The sequence below is a fragment of the Staurois parvus genome, unplaced genomic scaffold (genome assembly GCF_062004578.1).
Source record: "Staurois parvus isolate SC_StPar_1 unplaced genomic scaffold, SC_StPar_1.0 ptg001351l, whole genome shotgun sequence".
NCBI classification, from domain to species: Eukaryota; Metazoa; Chordata; class Amphibia; order Anura; family Ranidae; genus Staurois; species Staurois parvus.
The window spans coordinates 322,319-349,785 of NW_028319147.1; the positions used below are offsets into that span (position 1 = coordinate 322,319).

Here is a 27,467-nt window from a genome sequence, read left to right on the forward strand (position 1 = left end):
ATCCCAGAGCACTACGGGTTATCTAAAGAGACAGTCTACTTATGGAATCCCAGAGCACTACGGGTTATCTAAAGAGACAGTCTACTTATGGAATCCCAGAGCACTACGGGTTATCTAAAGGGACAGTCTACTTATGGAATCCCAGAGCACTACGGGTTATCTAAAGAGACAGTCTACTTATGGAATCCCAGAGCACTACGGGTTATCTAAAGAGACAGTCTACTTATGGAATCGAAGAGCACTACGGGTTATCTAAAGAGACAGTCTACTTATGGAATCCCAGAGCACTACGGGTTATCTAAAGAGACAGTCTACTTATGGAATCGAAGAGCACTACGGGTTATCTAAAGGGACAGTCTACTTATGGAATCCCAGAGCACTACGGGTTATCTAAAGAGACAGTCTACTTATGGAATCCCAGAGCACTACGGGTTATCTAAAGAGACAGTCTACTTATGGAATCCCAGAGCACTACGGGTTATCTAAAGGGACAGTCTACTTATGGAATCCCAGAGCACTACGGGTTATCTAAAGGGACAGTCTACTTATGGAATCCCAGAGCACTACGGGTTATCTAGAGACAGTCTACTTGTGGAATCCCAGAGCACTACGGGTTATCTAAAGAGACAGTCTACTTATGGAATCCCAGAGCACTACGGGTTATCTAAAGAGACAGTCTACCTATGGAATCCCAGAGCACTACGGGTTATCTAAAGGGACAGTCTACTTATGGAATCCCAGAGCACTCCGGGTTATCTAAAGGGACAGTCTACTTATGGAATCCCAGAGCACTACGGGATATCTAAAGAGACAGTCTACTTATGGAATCCCAGAGCACTACGGGTTATCTAAAGAGACAGTCTACTTGTGGAATCCCAGAGCACTACGGGTTATCTAAAGAGACAGTCTACTTGTGGAATCCCAGAGCACTACGGGTTATCTAGAGACAGTCTACTTATGGAATCCCAGAGCACTACGGGATATCTAAAGGGACAGTCTACTTATCAGCTTTCAGGCTCCCTGTCTCTAATTGAACGCTCAGTTGCAGCTGTACATAGGAAAGGGGAGGAGTCACTGCTTTCATATGCAAATTTCAACCTGAGATACTGTAACCAATCACAGATGAGACGCCAAACGGCACTTTTTTTGTTTTTTTTAATAAAATTTACTGACAAAATTGAATGGAAGTCCCAGCGCCATGTACACCTATATACACAGAAACCTCGTCTCCGATACAAACGCACATAGAAAATAGAAACGTCCGAGGAGGGAAACCGTCTCTGTGGGGGGAGGGGCTCCTTCCTGCTCCACGCTGAAGGGCGCCCCCTGTGTCCAGAATACGATCGTCCATCGGCGAGATGCTGAAATGTTCGACGGTTTTCCATCATTATTGCTTCAGAAATTTTTAATCTGGATTCTTTTTTTTTTTTTTTAAAGAATTACAATTCAGGAGACAATAAAAAAATATACGACCAGCTAGCTGATTTGCCTGACACCCTTTGTAAACCGTGTCAGAGCCCCGCCCCCTTCTCCGCGTCACATGACCAGGAAACGGGCCCGCCTTGATGTCGTTGGGGGAAAATAAAATGATAACATTGGCCATGTATGAGGATGGGCCTACAGATTTTATTTTTTTTTGTGTGCCTCAAGGTGAAAGACCTCCTGTGTCCCTTATGCAGGCCGTACACGGGTCGAATTCCGAACGATCACTTTTACAAGCCCAGCCCCCCCTATAATGGGGCCATGGCTGCAGTCAAGACCCCAGTGTTTTTTTTTTTCATCCGACAATTCTGAATACAGTAAACGTGATCCAAATGGCTAAATAGCTGCTGGATCACTCTTACAAGCCCAGCCCCCCCCCCTTATAGTAGGGCCAAGGCTGCAGTCATGACCCCCGTATCTTTTTTTTTTCATCCGGTGATTCTGAATACAGTAAACGTGATCCAAATGGCTAAATAGCTGCTGGATCACTCTTACAAACCCAGCAACCCCCCCCCTTATAATAGCGCCAAGGTTGCAGTCATGACCCCCGTATCTTTTTTTTTTCATCCGGTGATTCTGAATACAGTAAAAGTGATCCAAGCGGCTAAATAGCTGCTGGATCACTTTTACAAGCCAAGCCCAGCCCGCCCCCCCCATTATAATGGGGCATGGCTGCAGTCATGACCCCAATCTTTTTTTTCATCAGGTGGTTCTGAATAAAGTAAAAGTGATCCAAGCGGCAAAATAGCTGCTGGATCACTCTTACAAGCCCAGTCCCCCCCCCCCACATTATAATAGGGCCATGGCTGCAGTCATGACCCCCGTATCTTTTTAATTCATCCGGTGGTTCTAAAAAAAAGTAAAAGTGATCCAAGCGGCTAAATAGCTGCTGGGTCACTTTTATAAGCCCAGCCCCTCCCCCTTATAGTAGGGCCAAGGCTGCAGTCATGACCCCAATCTTTTTTTTCATCAGGCGGTTCTGAATAAAGTAAAAGTGATCCAAGCGGCTAAATAGCTGCTGGATCACTCTTACAAGCCCAGCCCCCTTTATAATAGGGCCATGGCTGCAGTCATGACCCCCGTATCTTTTTTTTTTCATCCGGTGGTTCTAAAAAAAGTAAAAGTGATCCAAGCGGCAAAATAGCTGCTGGGTCACTTTTACAAGCCCAGCCCCCCCCCCCCTTATAATGGGGTCACGACTGCAGTCATGACCCCCGTATCTTTTTTTTTCATCCAGTGATTCTGAATAAAGTAAAAGCGACCCAAGTGGCTAAATAGCTGCTGGATCACTCTTACAAGCCCAGCCCCCGCCAGCTTCCTGGGCCGTCTCACCAGGCTCTCCCGTCTCTCGGTTGGATCTGATGCTTTGTAGGCCAGAGGAGAGATCTGGGGTCTCATGGACTCCAGATCTCTCCATAAAGAGGACCTGTCCTGGCCCATCCTATCACGAGGGATGTTGTTTGTCCGAGTTGATGAAAAAAAAAAAAGGTACAGAGGAAAAAACAATTGCAATAAATATTTAAAAAAGTGCCCCCACCCCCCTTGTGCTCACATGCAAATGAGAACGCATACGCCGCTCCCGTGCACATATGAAAACGATCGCACCAAACGCGAGGTATTGTCGCAAACGTCAGAGCGAGAGCCGTAATTCCTGGCGGTAAGGTGGGTGGGATCAAACACAGCATGACCGCCTGTGACCTTAAAGGTGGGCGGAGCCAGACAGTATGACTGCCTGTGACCTTAAAGGTGGGCGGACCCAGACAGTATGACTCCCAATGACCTTAAAGGTGGGCGGAGCCAGACAGTATGACTCCCAGTGACCTTAAAGGTGGGCGGACCCAGACAGTATGACTCCCAATGACCTTAAAGGTGGGAGGGCCCAGACAGTATGACTCCCACTGACCTTAAAGGTGGGCGGATCCAGACAGTATGACTCCCAGTGACCTTAAAGGTGGGCGGATCCAGACAGTATGACTCCCAATGACCTTAAAGGTGGGCGGGCCCAGACAGTATGACTCCCAGTGACCTTAAAGGTGGGCGGGCCCAGACAGTATGACTCCCAATGACCTTAAAGGTGGGCAGGCAAAGGCAGTGTGACTTTCAGTGACCTTAAAGGTGGGTGGACCCAGACCCTATGACTCCCAATGACCTTAAAGGTGGGCGGACCCAGACAGTATGACTCCCAATGACCTTAAAGGTGGGCGGATCCAGACAGTATGAATTCCTATGAATTTAAAGGTGGGCAGGCCCAGACACAGTATAACTGCCAGTGACCTTAAAAGTGGGCGGGCCCAGACAAATTTTTTTCTGGGTGTCCGCTGTAACACATCAGCTAATCTTCATTTTACAAGCTCCTCCCAGATCTGTGACGTCAACAGCTTTTTTTGATAAAGTTTTTATTTCAAGTGCAGATGACCTGTCCTCTTTTTGACCTTTTATGCCGGACTCCGGTGACATGAATCGCCCATGTGCGTGGCGGACCGATCAGGCCAGAACAATGGACTCCGGTGACATGAATCGCCCATGTGCGTGGCGGACTGATCAGGCCAGAACAATGGACTCCGGTGACATGAATCGCCCATGTGCGTGGCGGACCGATCAGGCCAGAACAATGGACTCCGGTGACATGAATCGCCCATGTGCGTGGCGGACCGATCAGGCCAGAACAATGGACTCCGGTGACCAGAATCGCCCATGTGCGTGGTGGACCGATCAGGCCAGAACAATGGACTCCGGTGACCAGAATCGCCCATGTGCGTGGTGAACCGATCAAGCCAGAACAATGGACTCCGGTGACATGAATCGCCCATGTGCGTGGCGGACCGATCAGGCCAGAACAATGGACTCCGGTGACATGAATCGCCCATGTGCGTGGCGGACCGATCAGGCCAGAACAATGGACTCCGGTGACCAGAATCGCCCATGTGCGTGGTGGACCGATCAGGCCAGAACAATGGACTCCGGTGACCAGAATCGCCCATGTGCGTGGTGAACCGATCAAGCCAGAACAATGGACTCCGGTGACATGAATCGCCCATGTGCGTGGTGGACCGATCAGGCCAGAACAATGGACTCCGTTGACATGAATCGCCCATGTGCGTGGCGGACCGATCAGGCCAGAACAATGGACTCCGTTGACATGAATCGCCCATGTGCGTGGCGGACCGATCAGGCCAGAACAATGGACTCCGGTGACATGAATCGCCCATGTGCGTGGCGGACCGATCAGGCCAGAACAATGGACTCCGGTGACCAGAATCGCCCATGTGCGTGGTGGACCGATCAGGCCAGAACAATGGACTCCGGTGACCAGAATCGCCCATGTGCGTGGTGAACCGATCAAGCCAGAACAATGGACTCCGGTGACATGAATCGCCCATGTGCGTGGTGGACCGATCAGGCCAGAACAATGGACTCCGTTGACATGAATCGCCCATGTGCGTGGCGGACCGATCAGGCCAGAACAATGGACTCCGTTGACATGAATCGCCCATGTGCGTGGCGGACCGATCAGGCCAGAACAATGGACTCCGGTGACATGAATCGCCCATGTGCGTGGCGGACCGATCAGGCCAGAACAATGGACTCCGGTGACATGAATCGCCCATGTGCGTGGTGGACCGATCAGGCCAGAACAATGGACTCCGGTGACCAGAATCGCCCATGTGCGTGGTGAACCGATCAAGCCAGAACAATGGACTCCGGTGACATGAATCGCCCATGTGCGTGGTGGACCGATCAGGCCAGAACAATGGACTCCGGTGACATGAATCACCCATGTGCGTGGTGGACCGATCAGGCCAGAACAATGGACTCCGGTGACATGAATCGCCCATGTGCGTGGTGGACCGATCAGGCCAGAACAATGGACTCCGGTGACCAGAACCGACCATGTGCGTCTCTTTTAAATAAAACAAAAACCATCAAGTCTTTGGTCCAATCGGAAGTTGTGAAACCAACTCGCTGGGACCGTTTTATTGCTAGAGTCCTCTGCTAGTGCAATGCTGACCCCTCCCGGGAATCGGGTGACACCCCGGGGGTGTGTGGTGTCCCCGCCGGTCACTTCTTCAGACAGGAGTCTTCCAGTTCGTAAAACAGGACGTAGGCCTCGCTGGACTGCACCGTGCTTTCGCTGATGGGTGTCACCCTGTGGACAGGAAGGGGGACAGGTGTCACTAGAGGACTCCCAGAACCCTCTGGGGCAGGCAGAGACGGGAGGCGGGGCTCACCTGGAGTCGTTGTAGGCGTACCAGCCGGACGTGTCCTTGCAGTAGGCGGTGTAGTGGCCGTAGTGGACGCTGCCCGAGTGGTTGCAGAGGGCGTACAGGTTGTACACGGGGCTCCCTGAAATCGCAAAGCACGCCCGTTACCCGCGGGAAGGTACAAGGACAGCAATTCTGTGTGACGCCACGTGTGCAGCGCCGGGAATGAGACTTCTAGAAGCAGATTCATAACCTGCTTCCGAAGGGACCATCTTTGGGGAGATTTCCCTTCACTTCCTCTACTGGAGACACAACAGGAAGTAAGAAGATATCTTGAAAGTAAGAGGAACCCCCTCGTAGACCAGAAGGTCTCCCTGTTGGAAGATTTCCCCTCACTTCCTGTTCTGGTGACTATTTCTCTCCACTTCCTGTGTGCTGCTGGAGACAGGAAGTGAGCAAAACTTTCCCAAGGGGTTTGGAGGATGTAGGGATAGTAGAAACGCTTTCACAGTCCCATTGGGGAGATTTCCCTTCACTTCCTCTACTGGAGACACAACAGGAAGTGAGAACATCTCTTGAAAGTAAGGGAAACCCCCCTCTTAGACCAGAAGGTGTCCCTGTTGGAAGATTTCCCCTCACTTCCTGTTCTGGTGACAACCATATGATCTGGGATTTTCTATCAATTTCTGGAAGGGGACAAAGGTCACTTAGACATATAGAGAGGGCATCACATTGGGGATCCACCCTCTCTGTCTTGGTGGCCATTTCCCTCCACTTCCTATGTGCTGCCGGAGACAGGAAGTGAGCAAAATTCCTCCAAAGACATTGGATGGAGTAGGGATGGTAGAAACGCATTTGCTGCCCCATTGGGGGAGATTTTCCTTCATTTCCTGTCCTGGGGACACAACAGGAACTGAAAAGGCCCATCGTTTGGGAAATTTCCCCTCACTTCCTGTCCTGGAAACACAACAGGAACCAAAAAGGCTCATCGTTGGGGAGATTTCCCCTCACTTCCTGTCCCTGGAGACACAAAGGAACTGAAATGGCTCATCGTTGGGGAGATTTCCCCTCACTTCCTGTCCTGGGGACATAACAAAAACTGGAAAGGCTCATCGTTGGCGAGATTACCCCTCACTTCCTGTCCTGGGGACACAACAGGAAGACAGAGGATCTCTCAAAAGTAAGGAAAAAAAACCCTGAGACTGGAAGATGACCCTGTTAGAAAATTTCCCCTTACCCCCCTGTTCTGGTGACAACCATAAGATGGTTCCTGGGGATACAATAGGAACTGAAAATGCTCATCGCTGGGGAGATTTCCCCTCACTTCCTGTCCTTGGGACACAACAGAAACTGAAAAGGCTCATCATTGGGGAGATTTCCCCTCACTTCCTGTCCTGGCGACACAACAGGAACTGAAAAGGCTCATCGCTGGGGAGACTTCCCCTCACTTCCTGTCCTGTGGACACAACAGGAACTGAAAAGGCTCATCGCTGGGGAGACTTCCTCTCATTTCCTGTCCTGGGAGCACAACAGGAACTGAAAAGGCTCATCATTGGGGAGATTTCCCCTCACTTCCTAACCTTGGGACACAACAGGAACTGAAAAGGCTCATCATTGGGGAGATTTCCCCTCACTTCCTGTCCTGGGGACACAACAGGAACTGAAATTGCTCATCGCTGGTGAGATTTCCCCTCACTTCCTTTCCTGGCGACACAACAGGAACTGAAAAGGCTCATCGCTGGGGAGATTTCCCCTCACTTCCTGTCCAATGGACACAACAGGAACTGAAAAGGCTCATCATTGGGGAGATTTCCCCTCACTTCCTATCCTGGGGACACAACAGAAACTAAAAAGGCTCATCCTTGGGGAGATTTCCCCTCACTTCCTGTCCTGTGGACACAATAGGAAATGAAAAGGCTCATCGCTGGGGAGATTTCCCCTCAATTCCTGTCCTGGCGACACAACAGGAACTGAAAATGCTCATCGCTGGGGAGATATACCCTCACTTCCTGTCCTGTGGACACAACAGGAACTGAAAAGGCTCGTCACTGGGGAAACTTCCCCTCACTTCCTGTCCTGGGAACACAACAGGAACTGAAAAGGCTCTTCGCTAGGGAGATTTCCCCTCACTTCCTGTCTTAGGGACCCAACAGAAGCTAAAAAGGCTCATCCTTGGGGATATTTCCCCTCACTTCCTGTCCTTGGGACACAACAGGAAGTCAGAAGATCTCTCCAAAGTAAGGGAAAAAAACTGAGACCGGAAGGTGACCCTGTTAGAAAATTTCCCCTTATCCCCTGTTCTGGTGACAACCATAAGATGACCATTTCCCTTCACTTCCTGTTTGGTGCCCGAGACAGGAAGTGAGCAAAATTTCTCCAACGATAATAAATCCCTTTCAAGTCTCATTTCCAGCTGGATAAAGATCGCTATAAAACCAAATCCCAAAAAGCCTTCCCCACCCCCCACTCTGTCCAATGGATGGAGTTTCTTCTCTTGCTCCGGCATTAGATGGTAAGCTCCTCTGGCGAGGATGAAGGGCGGAGCGGACACCACAGAACGCGCCCCCCCCCCCGCATCCTCCGTACTCACCGGCCTTCTCGCTGGCGAACTCCTTCAGGTTGAGTCGGTGAACGGGGAACTCCACGGACGCCGCGCACTTCTTGATTGAAAACCGCGTGGTGGAGAACCGGTTGAGGTCTGGTGGGCGGGGCGTTAAGGAAAATCTCCAACCGTGTGCGGTCTGTGCGGCTGACAAGGCGGTGCCGGGGGAGTGCCGCACTCCACCGCCGAAAATATCAATACCGGCCCATGCCCCTAGGAACCTTCCAGAGCTGCCGCCTGCAAACCGTTCTGAAGGCACAATCCACACGAAGGACGCAACCACACCCCTGCGGAGCATTTGGTAATTTATTATTATTTTATTATATTGTTTTAAATTATCGATTATGTTTTATTGTTTTTATTTAATTTTATTTAAATGATCAATTATTACTTTTATTTTATATGATCGTTTACTAATATTTTATTATATTATTTTAAATTATTGATTATTATTTTTATTTATGATAATTTATTATTTTAAATTATCGATTATTTTTTTTTAGATATTTTATATTTATTTTTTTAGATATTTTATTGTTTTAATTACATTATTTTAAATGATCAGTTATTACTTTTATTTGATATTATCGTTTATTTTTTTTTTATTATATTATTTTAAATTATCGATTACTATTTTTATTATATATTTTGTTTTTATTAAATTATTTTAAATGATCAATTATTACTTTTATTTTATATGAACCTTTAATAATTTATTATATTATTTTAAATTATCGATTATTATTTTTATTATATATTTGATTGTTCTTATTTAATTATTTAAAATGATCAATTATTACTTTTATATTATCATTTATTATTATTTTATTTAAAATTATCGATTATTATTTTTATTACATATTTTATTGTTTTTATTACATTATTTTAAATGATCAATTATTACCTTTATTTGATATGAATGTTTATTATTTTAAATTATCGATTATTTTTATTATACATTTTATTGTTTTTATTAAATTATTTTAAATGATCAATTATTACTTTTATTTTATACAATCCTTTATTATTATTTTATTATATTATTTTAAATTATCGATTATTATATATGTTATTGTTTTTATTAAATTATTTTAAATGATCAATTATTACTTTTATTTCATATGATCGTTTATTTGTTATTTTATATTATTTTAAATTATCGATTATTTTATTATATGTTTTATTGTTTTTATTAAATAATTTTAAATTATCAATTATTACTGTTATTTGATATTATCGTTTATTATTTTAAATGATCGATTATTATTTTTATTCTATATTTTATTGTTTTATTAAATTATTTTAAATTATCAATTACTTTTATTTGATATTATCGTTTATTATTATTTTATTAGATTATTATAAAATATTGATTATTTTTATTATATATTTGATTGTTTTTATGAAATTATTTTAAATGATCAGTTATTACTTTTATTTTATATGATCGTTTATTATTTTATTATATTATTATATTATTTTAAATGATCAATTATTATTTTTATTTTATATGATCGTTTATTATTATTTTATTATATTATTTTAAATGATCGATTATTATATTTTTTTTTTTATTAAATTATTTTAAATGATCAATTATTACTTTTATTTTATATGATAATTTATTATTTTACTATATTATTTTAAATTATCGATTATTATTTTTATTATATATTTGATTGTTTTTATTAAATTATTTTAAATGATCGATTACTTTTATTTGATATTATCATTTATTATTATTTGATTATTATTTTTATTATATATTTTATTGTTTTTATTAAATTATTTGAAATGATTATTTATTACTTTTATTTTATATGATAATTTATTATTATTTGATTATATTATTTTAAATGATTGATTATTATTTTTATTATATATTTTATTGTTTTTATTAAATTATTTGAAATGATCAAATATTACTTTTATTTCATATGATCGTTTATTATTATTTTAATTATATATTTTATTATACCTCGGGGTCGGCGACATAAAAGGATACGTAGGACGAGGATTCGGGGGAAGCGCTGGATGGTCAGCTTCTTTGTGCTTTTGGTCCTCTGCCGGCAGCGGTCGCAGATCTGTGTGAAAATGAGCGTCACAATTAGTCGCCATCGGCGGTGAAAACGCCCCCTTACGTCACAACTCCGGGTCCTGAGTGAGGGGGTCTGCGCCCGGAGTTCTGACTTAAGTCTTAGGCCCCTCCCCCTCTGGTGGTTTTGAATGAAGTCAGAAATGAGTTGGACCCTTTTTTTTTTTTTGCTTAGAGAAATTTCCCTTCACTTCCTGTCCCAGAGACACAACAGGAAGTGAGTAGAAATCCTCCAAAGTAAGGGAAATCCTTCTACCCAGAACAAGTGTCCCCATTGGACGATTTCCTGTTCTGGTGAAAACTGTAAAACTTTGGATTTCCCTTCACTTCCTGTCTTGGTGACACAACATGTAAGGGGGAAATCTGGACTACGATAAAATGGCGGAGTCATGGCAATGGAGCGGATAGGCACTCACGGGCGCGTTCTCTGAGTTTAGCTCCTCCTCTTTGGCGAAAAGGCTGAAACAGTCATACAGGGAGACCTTCCCGCCACTGAAACCTTTCTATGGAGAGAGAGAAACAAAGACAGGAAGAGGAGGAGTCACACAGAGACAGGAGGAGGAGTCACACAGACATTCATACAGAATATCAGCAATAATTTATTATTCATATTCTATTATAATAATGTTTATTATTATTATTATTATTATTATTATTAATAATAATAAACTAAATATAGGAGAATAATTATTATGTAACAGAATACTTATACTATATTATTATTATTTGTACGCAGAATACAATAAATAACAATGTATAATTAATAATATAAAATGATACAAATATTGTATAATACCAATACTGCTAAGAATATTATTATTAACATGAATAATAAAAATGCAAAAATATATAATAAATGTACGGCTACTAATAATAAAAATAAATAATAATAAAGCAAAAAATATATAATAAACATACTACTACTAATAATAATAATATAAAAAAATATAATAAATATACGGCTACTAATAATAAAAATAAATAAAAATAAAGCAAAAAATATATAATAAACATACTACTACTATTACTAATAATAATAATATAAAAAAAAATATAATAAATATACGGCTACTAATGATAAAAATAAATAAAAATAAATAATAATAAAGCAAAAAATATATAATAAACATACTACTACTAATAATAATAATATAAAAAAATATAATAAATATATGGCTACTAATAAAAAAAATAAATACAAATAAAATATTAATAAAGCAAAAAATCTATAATAAACATAATACTACTACTAATAATAATAAAAATATAAAACATATATAATAAATACACTGCTACTAATAATAAAAATAACTAAAAATAAAATAATAATAAAGCAAAAAGTATATAATAAACATACTACTACTACTACTACTACTAATAATAAAAATATAAAAAAATATAACAAATATACGGCTACTAATAGTAAAAAATAAATAAAAATAAAATAATAATAAAGAAAAAATATATAATAAACATAATACTACTACTACTACTAATAATAATAAAAACATAAAACATATATAATAAATATACGGCTACTAATAATAAAAATAAATAAAAACAAAATAATAATAAAGCAAAAAATATATAATAAACATACTACTACTACTACTACTACTACTACTAATATAAAACATATATAATAAATGCTACTAATAATAAAGAATAAATAAAAAAATAATAATAATAAAGCAAAAAATATATAATAAACATACTACTACTACTACTACTACTACTAATAATAATAAAAATATAAAGCATATATAATAAATATACTGCTACTAATAATAAAAATAAATAAGTAAAAAAAAAAAAAATAATAATAATAATGCAAAAAATGTATAATAAACATAATACTATTACTACTACTACTACTACTAATAATAATAATTAAAAAAAAATAATAATAATTAATAATAATGCAAAAAATGTATAATAAACATAATACTATTACTACTACTACTACTAATAATAATAATAAAAAATAATAATGCAAAAATGTATAATAAACATACTACTACTAATAATAATATTAATAATAATACAATAAATATATAATAAATATAATACTTCAGCTAATAATAAAAAAGTACAAAAAATCGATAAAAGAATACTGTTATTAATAAAAATACAAAAAAAATACACACACACATATATATATATATATATGTATTTTTTTGTATTTTTATTAATAACAGTAATATTTTATATATTTGTGTTTTTACTGTTAGTATTATATATATATTCATATTTTTTGGTATTTTTATTGATAGCAGTAGTGTTATATTTACTATATATTTTTTGTACTTTTATTAGTAGTAATAGTATCATATTTTTATATATATATATACACACACACACACATACATATATGTGTGTGTGTGTATATATATATATATATATATATATATATATATATATATATATATTTATATATATATATGTATATAAATAATTTTATTACTAGTAGCAGTAGGATATTTATTATATTTGTTTGTATTTTTATAATTATTAGTAGTAGTATTATGTTACATATATTTGTATTTTTATTAGTAGCAATATATGTGTGTGTGTATACAGATATACATATATACACACACAAAAACCGGCCGTCTTTTTTAAAAAAAACCCAGAAAAATCGGTCGTTCAATCAGCCAACGGTACCACCATTGGTAATATTAAAAAACTCGGCTGATTTTCGTCCCGTCTACAGCCGACAAATATAATAGCGGAGTGTCCCTGCTGAGAGCTCCGCTATTATATTTGACATGAAAAAGTCTTGCGGTTGCAACAATGTATCTATTTGTATCCATTTCGGATGCAGATGTTTTTATTCGGATACAAACAGATACATTGTTGCAACCGCAAGACTTTTTCATGTCAAATATAATAGCGGACTGGAATTCTTTTTTCTTCTTTTCCTTTTCTTTTCCTTCTTCTTCTTCATCTTCTTTTTCTTCTTCTTCTTCTTCTCTTTCTTCCTCTTCTTCATCTTCTTTTTCTTCTTCTTCTCTTTCTTCTTCTTCTTCATCTTCTTTTTCTTCTTCATCATCTTTTTCTGCTTCTTCTTTTTCCTCTTCTTCATCTTCTTCTTTTTCTTCTTCTTCTTCTTTTTCTTCTTCTTCTTCATCTTCTTTTTCTTCTTCTTCATCTTTTTCTGCTTCTTCATCTTCTTCTTTTTCTTCTTCTTCATCTTTTTCTTCTTCTTCTTCATCTTCTTTTTCTTCTTCTTCATCTTTTTCTGCTTCTTCTTTTTCTTCTTCTTCATCTTCTTTTCTTCTTTACCTTCTTCTTGCAGGTCACGGCTCATGCGCATTTTTTTTTAACCGGTAAAAAGATCGGCCGATTTGTCCATCATTGCCACGAAAATTGGCCGATTTTTTTCCAACATCACCGACAAAAAAAACGGCCGACCGATTAACCCACTAACGATCCGAAAATCGGCCGATTTATTTTCGGCCGAAGAATCGGCCACTTTTCGACCCATCTATGGCCTGCATTATTCTGACTTCCTCCCGTCTCCTGACGATTCCGAGAAACGCGCGAAGTTTGTGAATGACCCCGCCCCCAGACCCTATGAGTATGATTTCCTGTGTAGCTGGGAGCGCCGCACCCCTCGGATCAGTCCGCCATAATATACGCTGGGCAGGAACGCGCTTCACCACCATTCTTAGATCGTTCTAATCTGACGCCACCAATAAAATGAAGTGTATTATAATTGGCAGTTTGGGCGCCCGAAACGTCCGCTGGATTTATTATTTTTTTTATTGGTTTGATTCATAATATATAATAATAATCATTTTGGTAAATAAACCTCCATAATGTATAATTATTATAATGTTGTCAAAAAATATATTTTTATGACATAATAAAATGATGACCGCAGCGGAGAGGAATGGAAGACAAAACCAGAAACGTGTCTGATGACAGGCCCACTTCACATTCAAATGAAACTTTATTTAAAAATTACACAAAGGAAGAACAAAATTCTTCCTTTGTCTACTTTTTAAATAAAGTTTCATTTGACCTTGACTGTGAAGTGGACCTGTCATCAGACATACGTTTCCGGTTCTGTGCAGCATGCTCGGTGACTCTTCCAGGTGTTTATTGTTTCTGAGAATCTGTAGCGTCACCGGAATGAGTGACCCAGCGTGCTGGGAAGTTTCTGTGCCGCGGGGCTCCTGCATACCTTCGGGATGGGGAGGGAGAGATCGCAGAACACCTCGAAGGTCGGCGACCGGTAGCCACACGATTGGCACTTAAGGCAACTCTTTAACTGGCCAACGAACAGATCTGCGGAGGAGGAGAAGGAAAAGGTTAGGATGTGAAAACCAATCAGAACAAAGGTGCTCATGGCCTGATATCCCAGAATTCCACGGGGCAGCACTGAGCCCATTCTTATCTATGGTCCTCCCCCTTCCGGTCCGGACACTTTCCCCCCCTTCCAGTCCAGACGCTCCCCCCCCCTTCCAGTGCGGACACTTTCACCCCCTTCCAGTCCAGACACTTTCACCCCCTTCCAGTCCGGACACTTTCACCCCCTTCCAGTCCGGACACTTCCCCCCCCTTCCAGTCCGGACACTTTCCCCCCCCTTCCAGTCCGGACACTTTCACCCCCTTCCAGTCTGGACACTTCCCCCCCCTTCCAGTCCGGACACTTTCCCCCCCTTCCAGTCCGGACATTTCCCCCCCCTTCCAGTCCGGACACTTTCCCCCCCTTCCAGTCCGGACATTTCCCCCCCTTCCAGTCCGGACACTTTCCCCCCCTTCCAGTCCGGACACTTTCCCCCCCTTCCTGTCCGGATGCTCCCCCCCCCTTCCAGTCCGGACACTTTCCCCCCCTTCCAGTCCGGACACTTTCCCCCCCTTCCTGTCCGGATGCTCCCCCCCCTTCCAGTCCGGACACTTTCCCCCCCTTCCAGTCCGGACACTTTCCCCCCCTTCCTGTCCGGATGCTCCCCCCCTTCCAGTCCGGACACTTTCCCCCCCTTCCAGTCCGGACACTTTCCCCCCCTTCCAGTCCGGACACTTTCCCCCCCTTCCATTTCGGACGCTTTCCCCCCCCTTCCAGTCCAGACGCTTTCCCCCCCTTCCAGTCCGGACGCTTTCCCCCCCCTTCCAGTCCAGACGCTTTCCCCCCCTTCCAGTCCGGACACTTTCCCCCCCTTCCAGTCCGGACACTTTCCCCCCCTTCCAGTCCGAACACTTTCCCCCCCTTCCAGTCCGGACGCTTTCCCCCCCTTCCAGTCCGGACACTTTCACCCCCTTCCAGTCCCGACACTTTCCCCCCCTTCCAGTCCCGACACTTTTTGATCATTTTTTTGAGACAGACAAAACTTTATTTCGGTGGCATTTATTGACCGCGGGGATTTTTATTTTTTTGCTATATAAATGAAAAAGTCCAAACAATTTGAAAAAAAAAAAAAAAAAAAACACATATCCCCCCAATCCTCCCTCCTAACACATATACTGGCTCCTCCCACCAGCCACGATCTGCCTGCATTACATAGAGAAGCACAGAGACCCCGTGATGATGCCACTGGCTCCAAGGTAAAGTATGTGATGAAAATGGAAAGGCTTTATTTAATAAATGTCATTAGTATGGAGAGGGGGAGGGGGAGGGGGAGGGGGATGGAGAGGGGGAGGGGGATGGAGAGGGAGGGGGGGGATGGAGATGGAGGGGGGGGATGGAGAGGGGGGGAGGGGTCATGGAAGGCACACATAAGCTGATTAAACTTAAGTTTTAAGATTGATTATAAATCTCCCGTGTAGCTCCAGTGACAGTCTATGTCATAATACATCGCTTAGGAATTATACTGCCGATAATACACGCCTGTACATAGTCACACGCCTGCCGATAATACACGCCTGTACATAGTCACACGTCTGCCGATAATACACGCCTGTACATAGTCACACGCCTGCCGATAATACACGCCTGTACATAGTCACACGTCTGCCGATAATACACGCCTGTACATAGTCACACGCCTGCCGATAATACACGCCTGTACATAGTCACACGCCTGCCGATAATACACGCCTGTACATAGTCACACGCCTGCCGATAATACACACCTGTACATAGTCACACGCCTGCCGATAATACACGCCTGTACATAGTCACACGCCTGCCGATAATACACGCCTGTACATAGACACACGTCTGCCGATAACACACGCCTGTACATAGACACACGTCTGCCGATAATACACGCCTGTACATAGACACACGTCTGCCGATAATACACGCCTGTACATAGTCACACGCCTGCCGATAATACACGCCTGTACATAGTCACACGTCTGCCGATAATACACGCCTGTACATAGACACACGTCTGCCGATAATACACGCCTGTACATAGACACACGTCTGCCGATAATACACGCCTGTACATAGTCACACGCCTGCCGATAATACACGCCTGTACATAGTCACACGCCTGCCGATAATACACGCCTGTACATAGACACACGTCTGCCGATAATACACGCCTGTACATAGACACACGTCTGCCGATAATACACGCCTGTACATAGACACACGTCTGCCGATAACACACGCCTGTACATAGACACACGTCTGCTGATAATACACGCCTGTACATAGACACACGTCTGCTGATAACACACACCTGTACATAGTCACATGTCTGCCGATAATACACGCCTGTACATAGTCACACGTCTGCCGATAATACACGCCTGTACATAGACACACGTCTGCTGATAATACACGCCTGTACATAGACACACGTCTGCTGATAATACACGCCTGTACATAGTCACATGTCTGCCGATAATACACGCCTGTACATAGTCACACGTCTGCCGATAATACACGCCTGTACATAGTCACACGCTCACCTACAACTTTGCTGTCCTCTCTCTCCAGGTACCTCTTCCACATCAGATTGGCTCGTTCATCGTCGCTGTAGAAGAGAAATATCTCGGAGTCAATCAGGTCACAAAATCTCAACCCGTTCCATGTGGTCCATGAGGAGAACATATATATATACACACACACGCACACACATGACCTTTAATGGCCTCCCAGTCTTAGTCTGTAGCAGGGGCGGACTGACAACTCATAGGGGATCATGGGGCCCCTGTGTCCTCGCCCACACTCAAACCACACCCAAAAAAGCCTATGAAAGGTACCAGGGACATCTCATGGGACCCCCTACTGACCCCGGGCCCTCGGGCAGTGCCCGAGTTTCCCAATGGTCAGTCCGCCCCTGGTCCGTAGGGTTCAATATTGAGTTGACCCCGCCCTTTCCACGCACATGACCTTTAATGGCCCCCCAGTCTTAGTCCGTAGGGGTCAATATTGAGTTGACCCCGCCCTTTCCACGCACATGACCTTTAATGGCCCCCCAGTCTTAGTCCGTAGGGGTCAATATTGAGTTGACCCCGCCCTTTCCACGCACATGACCTTTAATGGCCCCCCAGTCTTAGTCCGTAGGGGTCAATATTGAGTTGGCCCCGCCCTTTGCCTCTTCTGGGAAGGCCGTCCACAAGGTTTAGGAGGGTGTCTATGGGAAGGTTGGACCATTCTTCCAGAAGCACATTTGTCAGGTCAGGCACTGATGTCGGGGGAGGGGGCCTGGCTTGCAGTCTCCACTCTAATTCATCCCAAAGGTGTTCTATGGGGTTGAGGTCAGGACTCTGTGCAGGACAGTCAAGTTCCTCCACCCCAAACAGGCTCCTCCATGTCTTTATGGACCTTGCTTTGTGCACTGGTGCGCAGTCATGTTGGAACAGGAAGGGGCCATCCCCAAACTCTTCCCACAAAGTTGGGAGCATGAAATTGTCCAAAATGTTGTCCCTTCACTGGAACTAGGGGGCCAAGCCCAACCCCTGAGGAACACCCCCACACCATCATCCCCCCTCCACCAAACCTTACACTTGGCACAATGCAGTCAGGCAAGTACCGTTCTCCTGGCCACCACCAAACCCGTGATTGGTCACTCCAGAGAACACGTCTTCCCTGCTCTAGAGTCCAGTGGCGGCGTGCTTTACACCACGGCATCCGACGCTTTGCATTGCACTTGGTGATGGAAGGCTTGGATGCAGCTGCTCGGCCATGGAAACCCATTCCATGAAGCTCTCTACGCACTGTTGCTGTGCTCATCTGAAGGCCACACCAAGTTTGGAGGTCTTTAGCTATTGACTCTGCAGACAGTTGGCGACTTCTGCGCACTGTGCTCTTCAGCATGCGCTGACCCCGCCCTGTCATGTGACGTGGCCTACCACTTGGTGGCTGAGTGGCTGTTGTTCCCAGTGGCTTCCACTTTGTTATAATCTCACTAACAGTTGAGCGTGGAATATTTAGTAGCCAGGAAATGTCACAGATGGACTTATTGCCCAGGTGGCCACCTATCACGGGACCACGCTTGGAGTCACTGAGCTCCTGAGAGCGACCCATTCTTTCACCAATGTTTGTAGAAGCAGTCTGCATGCCTAGGGGATGGATTGTATACACCTGTGTCCATGGAGGGGATTGGAACACCTGAATCACATGATATGGAGGGGATTGGAACACCTGAATCACATGATATGGAGGGGATTGGAACACCTGAATCACATGACATGGAGGGGATTGGAACACCTGAATCACATGATATGGAGGGGATTGGAACACCTGAATCACATGATATGGAGGGGATTGGAACACCTGAATCACATGACATGGAGGGGATTGGAACACCTGAATCACATGATATGGAGGGGATTGGAACACCTGAATCACATGATATGGAGGGGATTGGAACACCTGAATCACATGACATGGAGGGGATTGGAACACCTGAATCACATGATATGGAGGGGATTGGAACACCTGAATCACATGATATGGAGGGGATTGGAACACCTGAATCACATGATTGGGAGGGGATTGGAGCACCTGAATCACATAATATGGAGGGGATTGGAACACCTGAATCACATGACATGGAGGGGATTGGAACACCTGAATCACATGATATGGAGGGGATTGGAACACCTGAATCACATGATATGGAGGGGATTGGAACACCTGAATCACATGACATGGAGGGGATTGGAACACCTGAATCACATGATATGGAGGGGATTGGAACACCTGAATCACATGATATGGAGGGGATTGGAACACCTGAATCACATGATTGGGAGGGGATTGGAGCACCTGAATCACATGATATGGAGGGGATTGGAACACCTGAATCACATGATATGGAGGGGATTGGAACACCTGAATCACATGATTGGGAGGGCGGGGCCAATATTTCTGACCACATAGTGTACATTTAGCCGCCTATATCTGGATCTACTAGGACAGGTTCACCTTACGGTGAGTATTTTCTGGATTTTTTTGTGCAAATACAAAAATCCACCTCATTTCCAAACTGGAAACAGCTTTATGGACCATGGAAGCCTGCTGGACCCAACACAGGTCGGAACAGCAACTGCTTACCTGAGTGAGTCTTGAGGCTCCAGTGACACGGGCCGCTTGGCATCAGAGAGGATGCTGGGAGTTTTCCTGCACTTCCTGTTGATCTCCACATGGATCCGGTCCATGAAGAACTTGAGGAATTCCTGAGCGTCCTGCTGGCTGTAAGAGGAGGAAGAGATTTCACCTTTGGGGTGCGGGTGGAAACCAGGGTACCTGGAGGAAACCCACGCAGGCACAGGGAGAACATGCAGGTAGTGTCACGGCTGGGATTTAAATCAAGGACCCTAGTAGTGCCAGGCAGAGCTCCCGACCACTAGGCCAAAGCCCAGCAAATAACCCGTACAAGCACAGAGAGAACATGCAAACTCCATGCAGGCAGTGTCATGGCCGGGATTTAAACCAAGGACCCCGGTGGTGCCAGGCAGAGCTCCCGACCACTAAGCCACTGCCCAGCAAGTAACAGAGAGAGCATGCAAACTCCATGCAGGTAGTGTCATGGCTGGGATTTAAACCAAGGACCCCGGTGGTGCCAGGCGGAGGTCCCGACCACTAGGCCACTGCCCAGCAAGTAACAGAGAGAGCATGCAAACTCCATGCAGGTAGTGTCATGGCTGGGATTTAAACCAAGGACCCCGGTGGTGCCAGGCGGAGGTCCCGACCACTAGGCCACTGCCCAGCAAATAACCCGTACAAGCAAAGAGAGAACATGCAAACTCCATGCAGGCAGTGTCATGGCTGGGATTTAACCCAAGGACCCCGGTGGTGCCAGGCAGAGCTCCCGACCACTAGGCCACTGCCCAGCAAGTAACAGAGAGAGCATGCAAACTCCATGCAGGTAGTGTCATGGCTGGGATTTAAACCAAGGACCCCGGTGGTGCCAGGCGGAGGTCCCGACCACTGCCCAGCAAGTAACCTGTACAAACACAGAGAGCGCATGCAAACTCCATGCAGGTAGTGTCATGGCTGGGATTTAAACCAAGGACCCCGGTGGTGCCAGGCGGAGGTCCCGACCACTAGGCCACTGCCCAGCAAATAACCCGTACAAGCACAGAGAGAACATGCAAACTCCATGCAGGCAGTGTCATGGCTGGGATTTAAACCAAGGACCCCGGTGGTGCCAGGCAGAGCTCCCGACCACTAGGCCACTGCCCAGCAAGTAACAGAGAGAGCATGCAAACTCCATGCAGGTAGTGTCATGGCTGGGATTTAAACCAAGGACCCCGGTGGTGCCAGGCGGAGGTCCCGACCACTAGGCCACTGCCCAGCAAGTAACAGAGAGAGCATGCAAACTCCATGCAGGTAGTGTCATGGCTGGGATTTAAACCAAGGATCTCAGTAATGCAAGGTAGAGGTCCCAACCACTGCCCAGCAAGTAACCCGTACAAACACAGAGAGAACATGCAAACTCCATGCAGGCAGTGTCATGGCTGTGATTTAAACCATGGACCCCGGTGGTTCCAGGCAGAGCTCCCGACCACTAGGCCACTGCCCAGCAAGTAACAGAGAGAGCATGCAAACTCCATGCAAGTAGTGTCATGGCTGGGATTTCAACCCAGGATCTCAGTAATGCAAGGTAGAGCTCCTGACCACTAGGCCACTGCCCAGCAACTAACCCGTACAAACACAGAGAGAACATCAAACTCCATGCAGGTAGTGTCATGGCTGGGATTTAAACCCAGGACCCCGGTGATGCAAGGTAGAGGTCCCAACCACCGCCCACCATAGAATGTAATGTGGAGTTTACAATCCCTAATGGCTATGCCTCGGTTCACACTGCTGCGACTTGGCATGCGACTTGCGACCCCAGCGTCTCGTGACAAGAGGAAACCCATCAATTTCAATGGCAGCCGTTCCAATCAAGTCGACTCAAGTCGCAGCGACGTTTAAAAAGGTTACTGAACTACTTTGATGCGACTTTAATGCGACTCGAGTCCCACAGACCCTAAAGCCGCATGAAAGTCGCACTTGTGGTTTGATTGTCAGTATTTGTGCCGATGATGATCTCACCTGTATCCAGTAAAAGACGGGACGTATTTCTGGAACACCGATCGCAGACGGGACGGGTTTGCTGCGTCTGGAGCCTCCAAGCTCCAAAGGGAAGCGACGACATCAGCGAAGGCTGCAGAGGGACAAGAACTGTCACTGTCCAACACCGGCTTCCAAGGCTTTAGGGACAACAGCTGGGGGCTTACCAATGCAATCCCAATGGGGGGCTTTACCAATGCAATCCCAATGGGGGGGCTTCACCAATGCAATCCCAATGGGGGGGCTTCACCAATGCAATCCCAATGGGGGGCTTACCAATGCAATCCCATTGGGGGGCTTTACCAATGCAATCCCAATGGGGGGCTTTACCAATGCAATCCCATTGGGGGGCTTTACCAATGCAATCCCAATGGGGGGCTTTACCAATGCAATCCCAATGGGGGCTTCACCAATGCAATCCCAATGGGGGGCTTTACCATTGCAATCCCAATGGGGGGGCTTCACCAATGCAATCCCAATGGGGGGCTTACCAATGCAATCCCATTGGGGGGCTTTACCAATGCAATCCCAATGGGGGGCTTTACCAATGCAATCCCATTGGGGGGCTTTACCAATGCAATCCCAATGGGGGGCTTTACCAATGCAATCCCAATGGGGGGCTTTACCATTGCAATCCCAATGGGGGCTTTACCAATGCAATCCCATTGGGGGGCTTTACCAATGCAATCCCAATGGGGGGCTTTACCAATGCAATCCCAATGGGGGGCTTTACCAATGTCATCTCAATGAGGGCTTTCCAATGCAATCCCAATGGGGGGGCTTTACCAATGCAATCCCAATGGGGGGCTTTACCAATGCAATCCCAATGGGGGGCTTTACCAATGCAATCCCAATGGGGGCTTTACCAATGCAATCCCAATGGGGGGCTTTACCAATGCAATCCCAATGGGGGGCTTTACCAATGCAATCCCAATGGAGGCTTTACCAATGTCATCTCAATGAGGGCTTTCCAATGCAATTACAATGGGGGTTTACCAATGTAATCTCAATGGGGGGGTTTACCAATGTAATCTCAATGGGGTCTTCACCAATGCAATCCCAATGGGGGGCTTTACCAATGCAATCCCAATGGGGGCTTTACTAATGCAATCCCAATGGGGGCTTTACCAATGCAATCTCAATAGGGGTTTACCAATGTAATCTCAATGGGGGCTTTACCAATGCAATCCCAATGGGGGCTTTACCAATGCAATCCCAATGGGGGCTTTACCAATGCAATCCCAATGGGGGCTTCACCAATGCAATCTCAATGGGGTCTTCACCAATGCAATCCCAATGGGGGCTTTACAAATGCAATCCCAATGGGGGCTTTACAAATGCAATCCCAATGGGGGCTTTACCAATGCAATCCCAATAGGGGCTTTACCAATTCAATCCCAATGGAGGGGCTTTACCAATGCAATCCCAATGGGGGCTTTACAAATGCAATCCCAATGGGGGCTTTACCAATGCAATTTCAGTGGCAGCTTTACCAATCTCAATGGGGGCTTTACCAATGTAAATGCAATGGGGGCTTCACCAATGCAATCCCAATGGGGGCTTCACCAATGCAATCCCAATGGGGGCTTTACCAATGCAATCCCAATGGGGGCTTCACCAATGCAATCCCAATGGGGGCTTCACCAATGCAATCACAATGGGGGATTTACCAATGCAATCCCAAAGGGGGCTTACCAATTCAATCCCAATGGAGGGGCTTTACCAATGTAATCTCAATGGGGGGCTTTACCAATGCAACCCCAATGGGGGCTTACCAATGCAATCCCAATGGGGTCTTTACCAGTGCAATTCCAGTGGGGGTTTACCAATGCAATTCCAATGAAGGCGTTACAAATGCAATATCAATGGGGGCTTTACCAATGTAATCTCATCTCAACTGCGATGAACTTCGTTTTGGCTTTCAACACATCGACTTCAGAGACAACATGTTCGCTTTCTGCCTAATATACTCCACCCACTTCCAGTTGTAACGATGAAAAAGCACTGGGCAGACTTATTCTGGGGGAACAATCCCATGGATATACGGCAAACCCTGGTGGGGTGGGGGATGTTCCCTTTAAGAACGACACTTCTCCGGCACCAGAGCACTGCGGCATTGTGGGAGTAAATCCGCCGCTATTCTTAGTTCGGGGTTTAAGTGGATTACCTGCAAGCGCCCTTGTTTTATGTACATAAATAGACGATCGGAAATGGCGGCACATCGAATAAAAGATGGAGGAGGACAGACAATTGTGAAGGAACGAATCCATTCGCTTGCGGCTAGTGACATCATTGCGCTGAGTTCTAGGGGAAATCCATAAATTGGGCCTCAGTGGACAAAAGGGAGGGGATGTGCGCTATCCTTTCATCGGCCTTAAATTGTGAGCTGCGGGTGTTATTGGCGCACTGGGCGGAGCCTCCTGTTAGATGTTTAACCACTTCCCGTCCGGCTCATGTACATAAACGGCCCAACGGGAGCAGGGCAGGAGCGGGAGGCAGTTTATAAATGGCCTCCGCATTCACTGCCTGTGCGCGCACCCCGGGAGTGTGCGGCACTGCGATCCGGTGCCCACTGTGACCAGATCGCTGTACAGGACCCTCTGTGTGAGGTCCCGATTCACATGATCACTGATTGGCCAATCAGTGATCACATGAACAGTAGTAAACACGATGTCACTTCCTGACATCATTACTTACTACGTGTGAAATCTGTGAATGATCACAGAGATCACATGGTTCAGGGCTATTCACAACAGCCCTGTACCATGTGAAAAGCTGTGACCAATCGCAGCTCTCACAGTATTTCTCGTTGGCTGCAAGAATGCAGCCAGAGAGGAGGAGAAAGGATTGCAACAAACCTTCGGTGAGCTCCTGCTGCGTCCGGCAGCTTGTGTGTTGCTCCTGGCGGTATTCCTGGCGCAGGACGTAATCCCGGAGCGGTTTGGTGCTGCTCAAACATTGCAGGACGGCGTTCAGGAAACACTGAAAGGAAAATCAAACCCAACACAGTAATGATCATAGAAATTTTTAGATCCTGCCTTCATCCTCCAGGTGTACAGGCTCCTCCCCTCCATCCTCCGGGTGTATGGGCTCCTCCCCTCCATCCTCCGGGTGTACCGGCTCCTCCCCTCCATCCACCAGGTGTACCGGATCCTCCCCTCCATCCTCCGGGTCTACCAGATCCTCCCCTCCATCCTCCGGGTGTACCGGCTCCTCCCCTGCATCCTCCGGGTGTACTGGCTCCTCCCCTCCATCCTCCGGGTGTACCAGCTTCTCCCCTCCATCCTCTGGGTGTACAGGCTCCTCCCCTGCATCCTCCGGATGTACCGAATCCTCCCCTCCATCCTCCGGGTGTACCGGCTCCTCCCCTCCATCCTCCGAGTGTACCGGCTCCTCCCCTCCATCCTCCGGGTGTACCGGCTCCTCCCCTCCATCCTCCGGGTGTACCGGCTCCTCCCCTCCATCTTCCTGGGTGTACCGGCTCCTCCCCTCCATCCTCCTGGTGTACCGGCTCCTCCCCTCCATCCTCCTGGTGTACCGGCTCCTCCCCTCCATCCTCCGGGAGTTCCTGGGTCTGTACGCCCACTGTGCCCATTATGAGGGGTTCCCACCATCCCTGTGCTGAGTTCCCGGGTCTGTACACCCGCTATGCTCATTATGAGGGGTTCCCACCATCCCTGTGCTGAGTTCCCGGGTCTGTACACCCGATGTGCCCATTATGAAGGGTTCCCACCATCCCTGTGCCGAGCTCCCGGGTCTGTACACCCGATGTGCCCATTATGAGGGGTTCCCACCATCCCTGTGCTGAGTCCCCGGGTCTGTACACCTGCTGTGCCCATTATGAGTGGTTCCCACCATCCCTGTGACAAATTCCCGGGTCTGTACGCCTGCTGTGCCCATTATGAGGGGTTCCCACCATCCCTGTGACGAATTCCCGGGTCTGTACGCCCGCTGTGCCCATTATGAGGGGTTCCCGCCATCCCTGTGCTGAGTTCCCGGGTCTGTACCCCCCCGCTGTGCCCATTATGAGGGGTTCCCACCATCCCTGTGCCGAGTTCCCGGGTCTGTACGCTCGCTGTGCTCATTATGAGGGGTTCCCACCATCCCTGTGCCGAGTTCCCGGGTCTGTACGCTCGCTGTGCCCATTATGAGGGGTTCCCACTATGGGGGGGATGGTGACCCTTTACAAGTCTATCAGACAACCCACCCCCCAGATACTCACCGTGTTGCCTAAATTCCGCAGCCCAACATGGCCGGATCCGAGGACGGGAACACGAGCAGGCTGCGGGGAAGAACAGACAAGAGAAATCATTCAGATACAATTCAGTCTGCGACCAATCAGATGTATGGAGACGATCTAGCCAATCGCAGTCCTGAATCTTCACCCTCTGAAGAGATCACAGAGCACACGGGAGAACCGCGTGGAATACGGATTCTGTTGGGATGACAACAAGACTTCCAACAAAAACTCTACAGGGATTGGTGTCACATAAAAATCTGAAAAAATTTCCACCACTCAGGAAGGAAATCATCACCAAAATTACCGATCATCCGAGAACTCGGGAATTCGTCTGAAGTCCCAGCAGAACGTCCAATCAGGAGACGGTGGCCATGATCAGAACGTCCAATCAGGAGACGGTGGCCATGATCAGAACGTCCAATCAGGAGACGGTGGCCATGATCAGAACGTCCAATCAGGAGACGGTGGCCATGATCAGAACGTCCAATCAGGAGACGGTGGCCATGATCAGAACGTACAATCAGGAGACGGTGGCCATGATCAGAACGTCCAATCAGGAGACGGTGGCCATGATCACAACGTCCAATCAGGAGACGGTGGCCATGATCTGAACGTCCAATCAGGAGACGGTGGCCATGATCAGAACGTCCAATCCGGAGACGGTGGCCATGATCAGAACGTCCAATCAGGAGACGGTGGCCATGATCAGAACGTACAATCAGGAGACGGTGGCCATGATCAGAACGTCCAATCAGGAGACGGTGGCCATGATCAGAACGTCCAATCAGGAGACGGTGGCCATGATCAGAACGTCCAATCAGGAGACGGTGGCCATGATCAGAACTTCCAATCAGGAGACGGTGGCCATGATCAGAACGTCCAATCAGGAGACGGTGGCCATGATCAGAACATCCAATCAGGAGACGGTGGCCATGATCAGAACATCCAATCAGGAGACGGTGGCCATGATCAGTGCCACAGCAAATCAGGCCACAACTCCTATGATTGGCACAGCCATAGAGAAGAATTAAAGGAAAAAGGTTTAAAAAACCTAGTGCCCCCTGTGTACCCCGTGGTTTCAGGACCGCCCCCGAGCATCTTGTGTCATCTGACACCTAGTGCCCCCTGTGTACCCTGTGGTTTCAGGACCGCCCCCGAGCATCTTGTGTCATCTGACACCTAGTGCCCCCTGTGTACCCTGTGGTTTCAGGACCGTCCCCTCGCATCTTGTGTCATCTGACACCTAGTGCCCCCTGTGTACCCCGTGATTTCAGGACCGCCCCCGAGCATCTTGTGTCATCTGACACCTAGTGCCCCCTGTGTACCCCGTGATTTCAGGACCGCCCCCGAGCATCTTGTGTCATCTGACACCTAGTGCC

The 27,467-nt window shown here is 46.0% G+C and overlaps 1 protein-coding gene across 2 annotated transcripts in view; it reads right to left on the reverse strand.

Annotated features, from left to right (window-relative positions):
* Window positions 1-5,405: 5,405 nt before the first annotated feature.
* LOC149436702 (ubiquitin carboxyl-terminal hydrolase 21-like) overlaps window positions 5,406-27,467 on the reverse strand; it is a 29,840-nt gene continuing 7,778 nt past the window's right edge. For both annotated transcript variants that reach the window (XM_089661570.1, XM_089661569.1), the window contains exons 3-13: window positions 26,071-26,130; window positions 24,707-24,830; window positions 21,831-21,942; window positions 19,845-19,982; window positions 17,252-17,316; window positions 14,571-14,674; window positions 10,798-10,884; window positions 10,292-10,370; window positions 8,275-8,382; window positions 5,712-5,826; window positions 5,406-5,629 (exon numbers count right to left, since the gene is read on the reverse strand). In XM_089661570.1, coding sequence (XP_089517696.1) covers window positions 5,542-5,629; window positions 5,712-5,826; window positions 8,275-8,382; window positions 10,292-10,370; window positions 10,798-10,884; window positions 14,571-14,674; window positions 17,252-17,316; window positions 19,845-19,982; window positions 21,831-21,942; window positions 24,707-24,830; window positions 26,071-26,130 — 1,080 coding nt within the window. In that variant the 3' untranslated portion in view covers window positions 5,406-5,541. The remainder of the gene's footprint in view (window positions 5,630-5,711; window positions 5,827-8,274; window positions 8,383-10,291; window positions 10,371-10,797; window positions 10,885-14,570; window positions 14,675-17,251; window positions 17,317-19,844; window positions 19,983-21,830; window positions 21,943-24,706; window positions 24,831-26,070; window positions 26,131-27,467) is intronic.